Source organism: Limulus polyphemus, unplaced genomic scaffold, assembly GCF_000517525.1.
Source record: "Limulus polyphemus unplaced genomic scaffold, Limulus_polyphemus-2.1.2 Scaffold1982, whole genome shotgun sequence".
Classification (NCBI taxonomy): domain Eukaryota; kingdom Metazoa; phylum Arthropoda; class Merostomata; order Xiphosura; family Limulidae; genus Limulus; species Limulus polyphemus.
The window spans coordinates 219,299-227,464 of record NW_013667592.1 but is presented as its reverse complement, the minus strand read 5'-3'; the positions used below and the strand labels follow the sequence as shown (position 1 = coordinate 227,464).

Genomic DNA, 8,166 nt, shown 5'->3' with positions numbered 1-8,166 from the left:
ACATATGTACATTATGACGTTTCGCCACTGTCTTAGAAAAATACTGTCGGTTTACATATGTACATTATGACGTTTCGCCACTTACGTAGAAAAATACCGTCGGTTTACATGACGTAAACACTCTGGAATCCAATCAGTATGCACTTCGGTGATGGGCTTCATATTTGTATTTTTAGAATGGATGGTAAACAAAGTTGGCAGCTGAAATATTATCACAGAAAAAAAATAGCAGAACCCTCCTACAATTTTTTTGCTTTTTACTTTTTAATTCTAATTACAATAAAATCTGGTAAAGGAGAAAACATGTGAAAAACAGTGGTCATCTTCATGAAGGTGGAAAAAATATGACAGAATGTTGTCCGAGTGCCAGATTTTTGGCACAAAGTTTTTCATTAGTTATATTTTCAAGAACTGTATAAATCATACTTATAAGAGAAGATTTTTTCAACATTGTCCAGTTGAAAAAAAATGAATATTTATGAAAGCCTGGCCCCTAATACGTTTAAAAATCACCTCAGATGAAGATCGATTCATTTTCACCATCCTGAACTATTCAAACCAGAAGTCGTCAAAAAATGTGACTTCATAAAATATCAATATATTGAGATCAACGGGATTTTGAATTGAGAACAGCACTTCAATTGTCTTGCTTATATCTTCGTTTATATCACTACAAGAATCTGTTGTGATGTAGTTCATATTAGCCTGTGCTTGGTGAGTACAGTTGGCTTTGTTATGAAATAACACAACGTTTGCGTTTATTTACATCATAATTTAACACTAATTATTCGGCGTGGGATGTAAGACATCTTATATAATATTATAACAACATTTTCTCTTCACTCCCTTAATTTGGTTACATTCAATTTGGACATACGAAAATGAATGCTACTACGACCTCTATCGTTAAAACAGTATCTTCTAACAATACTAATGCAGCTTTATATACAGGATGTCCGAAAAGTATGGAACCATAGGTGCTATGCAGCTTTTATTAATTTCAGATAAGTGACTGATTATGGCGCTGTCAAAGCAGGAGAAAGTCGAGTTAACCTGCTGTGTGACAAAGATGGTTGGTCCCAGCCGAATTTAATGCACGCCATTCAAAGAATCAGAAAAACATTACTCACAGTGACACGAATATGCTCCGCAGTGTTCACAGAGAATGGAAATACCGTCTCCAAGCTTGTTTCGAATTATAAGGACAGCATATGGAACATTCTAAAAGAAGATACTGTGATTTACCCGTTTGTTTGATATGAACTTTTCCATATCACCGGCACTGTGTAAAAAGCAATAGTAACTGTTAAGCCTAACATATATTTTCTGCCTAATATAAGTAATTTTAATTAATATGCAAAGTTTACCACCAATAAAGAAAATGTAGTTTCTTAAATTATTTTTTTTTAAGTTTTGTTTCTCCGTTTAACAAAACAAAAAACTCAGAAGTTGTAAGATTGTACAACAGATGTCAAAACCAAGATAAGAAGATTAGATGCGATTTCAGCTTTCATTGCTTTATCGAAATGAAATTATGATAAAACTGAAAGGAGAAAAATCATTTTATTTTGCCAGTGGTGGTTTTATGCGTTGATCTTGCAAGTAAATATTTGTTCTCTAAGTTGAAGTAAGTCTTCAAAATTATCCTATTTATTTTCTAAACTCACATCCTGTGGCTATCCTTTCTCTGTTGAGTAGGTTTTGATTGAGCAAACGATGTTATTTCCCTTTGAATGAAACAAAATCCAATTACCTTCTCAGTATTAGTGCCCGAGCATCTGTGTTCTTGTGCCTGTGTCAAGTTTTCGTCTAAACAGTGTAAATCACCTTACTCTGTATCCAAACTAATCAACTTTTATTGATTTGTGTGACACATGACTCACAACTTAACAAGTTCTAATGACGTAATATTATCAACTCGCGTGTGGCACTCTATTAAGGCACAGTTAAAGTTCTTTGAGCCATCGTTCCATCCCGTCCACACAATACCGCCACCGAGCGGTATCCCTTGGGATTACGAGGCAAGCATGAATCGTGAATAGACTTACACGTCTTGCAGTATTGTTTAGTTAAAAGTTTCGTAAGAGGGGCTAAGCAGAGGGCGAAACCAGTAGGATATCAGGCTGCGAAACACACACTAACACCATTAATTGTATTTTGGAAATGTCGTTATTTGAAGTCAAAAAATCAAAATATAGATGCGTCTCTTAATAAGCGGGCTCACTTATTTCAGAAACACTGTGGAAAACAACTAGTAGCCTGTCCAATCACTAAGTCTTAAGTCTAATATCCGCTCGCTAGTACTGTAGGTATGTTACATTAAGACTGCCAAGTTCAAAGCCTAACGTATTAATGCCGGTATCAGTCTTGTTTTAATCTCTACTAAGGCTGAAATTAAAAACCACTTTATAATCAGTAAACAAGAATTGAAAAACAGTCAATGTAAGTGACGTGCAGCATTTCAAACTATAAATTTTCCAACAAGAGTTAATAAAAAAAGAAAACAAACAAAAACTTAATGATTAGGTAAAATTTACAAAAGCTCGTTAAAAGTAATTGATAGTTGATTATACATTTCATCAATAACAAGCATTTATTTGTTTGTTTTACTTGTTCGGTAATTCGCGCAAAGTTACACAAGGACTATTTCGGATAGCTGTCCCTAATTTTGAACTGACAGACTAAAAGAAAGGCAGCACCCACCGTCATCTGTTGGGCTACTTTAATCGAAATAATGGGATTTGGACGTCTTTCTTATATAAATAAATAAATAAATATATATATATATATTTTCTTCAGAAAAAAATACGAGGAAATGCTACAAGGAAAAACTAAAACCATCAGTAATGGTTGGAGACGGCTTGAATGGGTAACGAGGAAAACTCCAACAATTATTAGTCTCGTCATCGAAATTAAAACCATCAGTGTTCACTGTAGCTATTGCCATCTGTTGATGAATTGTCAAAATAAAATATACATAAGGAAGCTTGCATGTGTGACACAAAAATGAAGATTTATCTAATGCGCAATTATCGTATAAGTGGGACTAGAAATATAAAGTTCAAATAATTAATTACACTACCTTATTAACCATACTAGAAAATCACAGTAAATGTTAATCAATGGTGGAAAACTCTTAAATATAAAATTTATCTTTACAACTTGTTGCTACATCAATTACGATGGAAAATCACGAAATTAGATTTCTTCAATTTTTAATTTTATTGCAAAATAATCTCAATCTTCTCCTGGAAGTCCTCAAAAGTAATAAAAGTATTGAGGCGTGTATCATATTTTTAAATAGTAAGTTTACAGATGTCTTATTTTTATCTAAATTGCAAGTAACAAAAGAGTTAAAACGGTAAGTTACATTCCTATAACTTTAAAACGAAACTTGAAATTTCCAAATTATTCCAAATTTTAAAATATATATCAACTATTCATGAAATATCTATTCTTCTAGTAATCTCATAAAATGCTTCTAAGTTAGCTTCTATAATATATGTCGCGCCTAACGAAATATCCATTTACAGTAATATAATCAATAGTAATTAAAATTTTCAATGTTCTGTTTACTGCGGTGGCGGCTATAGGCCTAGGCAACGGCCTAGGACTCGTTAGTGTTAGAGGGCCTTACAAGATACCCGTCTGTGTTCGCGCTAGCCGATCGCCAGTTCGCTATGGCCCATGAGCAATAAAAACTTCTACTCCACGTGCTATGAGCATTATTAACGTTCTGGAATTAGGTGTTGTCTTTTGGTATTGCTATAGAATTTTAATACTAGTAATACACGACCTTATAAAACTAAATTTGTCATTATTCTTTAACTGGACATTCAACGTTTCGCTTTATAGCTTCTTCAATAGCGTCCCACTAAAACATCGATACAAATGTTTGTACTGTTAGTTATGGTTTGTGTTTTTTGTGAAACGCTCTTGAAGAAGCTGTAAAGCGTAACATTGAGTGTACAAATAAAGAAAAATAACACATTTGGTGTACGAGGTCGTTTATGGCTAGTTTTAAGATGTCTTTTATACACCAATATGCACTACAGAAATTAAATAATTGTTAGAGAACTGGGAAAATGACTAACAACAACTCGTTGTTAGTAAGTCCAATTTACAGGGTGGTCCAAAATTATATTTCCTATTTTGAAATTTAATAACTCCAGTGGGTAGTGTTACTCCGTAAAATGGCAACCGTGCACGTAAAGACTCAACGTGTCGTTTGGCTTGCAGAGAGCAAATCAGTGACTATGATGTAGTGTAATTACAGACAACAGTATGGGAGTATGTTAAGGATATTGTGTATCGCACATCAAGGAACTAAAGCCCAGAATAACGGACGTCATCGCCACTGTAACTGTGGACGACGCCTGAAATCAACTATCGGTTAGGCGTGCAAAAAGCACTAATGAGTTGAAGTGTAGCATGTCAGTAAAAACTATTTGATTTGGGCTACACAGTAATAAAGACTGCATGGTTGTACTTTCTAAGTTAATTGATTATTTATTTTTAAAATAGGAAAGAGAATTTTGGGCCACCATGTTTTACTTTGGATAATTGTTATAATATCTACGGTAAAAAAAAAAATCATTAGTAATGCCTATATACGAGAATTCTTAATTTATATTATATATTGTTACGACATCTGGGTCACGTGACGCTAGTAACACGTCATATTCTCGAAGGTTCCTGAAGCCTCGAAAGGTTACTAGATATGTGGTATTCTTGTATATATAAGACCGGTAAGAAGTGACGGCAACAATGTAATGTAATTGAACTGCTGACAGAGAGAGATGTATTGTTGAGTCGAGCACGTGAGTCGTTCGTTGTGGATTATAGCGTTTGTTATAGCGTGACTGTGAAAATTAAGTGTATCGCAAAGTTGTATTCACAAAGAATAAACCAGTTTTATTTAAGAAAGGACTTGTGTCGCTAAAGTTTCTTCGGAAATAATTTTTACGGAAAATTAACTAACGACCAGAGACGTAACAATATGTACTTAAAATGAGAGAAAAGTGATTGAGCCACATTAAAATACACAACAAAGCAAATGCTATTAGGGCATTGTAAACTAGTGCTTCTCCCATGTAGAATTCCTAGGTATAGCTCAAAATCTCGTAGTACTGTTACTGTTCTACTGTCAAAAAACTATAATGTGCTCATCCTTTTAGCCATGGGGCCGTTATAATGTCACTATCAATCCCACTATTGTTGGCGGTGGGTGGTGTTGACTCGCTGCCTTCCCTCTAGTCTATTACTACTAAATTATGGGCGGCTAGCACAGATAACCCTCGTGTAGCTTTGCACGAAATTCAAAACAAAATCTTATTCACCTTAATTTGTCTTTTATGTATTTGCTATTGATACACAATCGAAGGAAATAACTAAAATTTTTAAACATAAAAAATATAATTCTATTTAGAAGTTTAAATATTTTGATTTCTTTAGATCTTTCAATGAATCGATTAAATTATAATAGAATTTTTTACTGTTAATCATTTAACTATTTCCAAAATTTTAACTTAAATCTCAATCTCAATATTTCATAAAAAATGTTATTAACTATTTAATTATTACAACTAGACACCAATACCGGCTGGCGGTAGGTTAGAAAAAAAAAAGTGCAAATATAAAACCAGTTAGACTATCTTGGAGATGCTTTATCTAGGCCTGTAAATGCGTATATTTGTATATGTATGTACATACAAACATTATCAACTAAGGGGTAAGATAGTCAGGAAGTTTTTTGCAGTGAACTGTTGAAAATAATTAGTTTTCGAAAATATAGCATTTGGATCGAATGGCTACTCAAGAAGTAACAGAATTTCAGTTTTCAGATGACGATGAAAACTTCATAAATAAGGACACATCTTGGGGTCAGCTTTTACCTCTTGGAATATATTTTTATGCCATTGGTTAGTATTTAGAATTAAGTATAAATTGAACAAAAAATCGTATGAGTTATATCATAAACTTTTGGAATATAATTTGTAGGTAGTATATTGCTAAATGTGGTATATTGCCAGTACTGGCACCGTGGCAGTAGTACTACCACAACATTGTAGTTTGTACTAGTAGTAGTACTACTACTAAATAAGAAATATAACATAATGAAAAAATTACAATCAGTAACTGTTAAAGATTTAGTTAAACTACATGTGAACAACAAGAGACTATTTAGGCCCTCAAGGCTGTCTTCATATACCCACCCCTGCAAGAAAAAGTAACAAACTATAAGTGCTGCATCTGGCAACTTGACCAGTATTATGTCTTTTTATGGAATAGCATAAATACCCATTTTCTTTTCCAGTTACATGATATATGAGTGATAGCCTTATCTTAAACTCATACCCTGTTAGTCTCATTTCCAGACTGAAATCCTTCTTGAATCTGTTGCATACTGTTGGCTGGAGCGTGTGGATGTCTTTTGCCACTGACCTTTGTGTTGTGGATTTTCACCTCTTACAAGATGATACACTTTGTTTACCATAGCTGGTGTATGATTTATTTCAGGTCCCTTTCTGGATGGTCGTGATGTTCCTTTCTTATCCAAGGTTATTAATGGATGTCACCATTTTAAAAATTTTTGATCTGAGTGTATGAATATTTTACAATGAAAAGGGCTTTTACCTACCATTTCCAAAAGTGATTAGCACTTGGCAGTATCACACTTGCTATAAATGTTTAAATGTAATTTTGATACATGCCATTCCAACATGACTTCATATCAGCTTTGTTGTCACATGACTTGCTAATAATTTCTTTTAGCACAATATACTCAATCTTTTATATTACCCACTCTTGAATTGCTTTGAAACTTCTTTATTCTTATTTGGAATAATAGGGTCAATTAAAAAATCAGACTTGCCTCTAAAGTACTGAAAATACAAAAAAAGTGATTAACATCACTTAAGGAAAAAGGAATTTGTTTAATATTTGGCCAATCATCTTTAAGACCATTTGTTCTAATGTTAACCATGTAATTTTTTTACAGTGATTTTAACCATTTTGTATTTCTAAATTTTATCATGCTACAGTTGCATTTATTTCTTGTGGAACTTCTACAATACACAAAACTATTATATCTTTTAGATATGGTCAATCTGTTTATTGCAAATATAATTAAACAGATTTAAACAATGCACGAGTTTAGACTTATTGGTAGTGTTAACATACTTGGATATGTAAATTTAGGTTTTTAAAATTGTTTTAAGGGACATGCATTGGTGGTAGATTTTGTTTCCAGTTTTAGGTTTCATAGATCTCTCTAACTTTTACAGGGAGTAGGTGACATTGTACGTTGTCAGTTGGCTTGTCTCTCTGTCAGGATTTAAAAAATAACTAAACAAATGATTTTTATGTTCTAGAAATGATCGTTAACAATTTTTTGTGTGTGATTAAATTTAGTTCCGGTACTTCTTATTCCTGACAGTGATTTTTGTATTTATTTTTTCCTCAGACTTAGTGAAAGAGAAATACATTTTTGGCAGAGGGGAAGACTGTGATTATTGTTTTGGGACCTTTGGCCAGCTAAGAAACCATCCAAGTTTCTTGTCCTACAGTAATAATCATTTTATTTTGACTCGGGTAAGATGGCTGTAACATTGCTTTCCTTTTTTTTTTTTGTACGTGTAGTGCAAATTCTATATACTACTTTTCAAAGAGTACAGTTTTGTAAAATTAGGTATCTGCTGTTCTCATTACTTTATAAATTCATTATTTTTCCATTTTTCCATCTACTACATCACAAATTCATTAATTTTTTCACCTTACTGCATTACAACTTAAGCATTTCTATTTTCCTCCTACTGCATTACAAATTAATTCTTTTCACTCTTTCCCTTATTGTATTACAAGTTAACTTTTTCCATTTCCCTTTTTTATTACAAGTTAACTTTTTCCATTTCCCTTTTTTATTACAAGTTAACTTTTTCCATTTCCCTTTTTTATTACAAGTTAACTTTTTCCATTTCCCTTATTGTATTACAAGTTAACTTTTCCATTTCCTTATTGTATTACAAGTTAACTTTTTCCATTTCCCTTGTTGTATTACAAGTTAACTTTTTCCATTTCCCTTGTTGTATTACAAGTTAACTTTTTCCATTTCCCTTGTTGTATTACAAGTTAACTCTTCCCATTTCCCATGTTGTATTACAAGTT

General features: G+C 32.7%; 1 protein-coding gene across 1 annotated transcript in view; it reads left to right on the top strand.

The window, feature by feature from the left end:
• The first annotated feature begins 5,644 nt into the window (after positions 1-5,644).
• Positions 5,645-8,166, top strand: part of LOC106465562 (serine/threonine-protein kinase Chk2-like) — a 48,952-nt gene continuing 46,430 nt past the window's right edge. The window contains exons 1-2 of the mRNA XM_013925790.2: positions 5,645-5,921; positions 7,466-7,593. Of these exons, the coding sequence (XP_013781244.2) occupies positions 5,807-5,921; positions 7,466-7,593 (243 nt within the window). The 5' untranslated portion in view covers positions 5,645-5,806. The remainder of the gene's footprint in view (positions 5,922-7,465; positions 7,594-8,166) is intronic.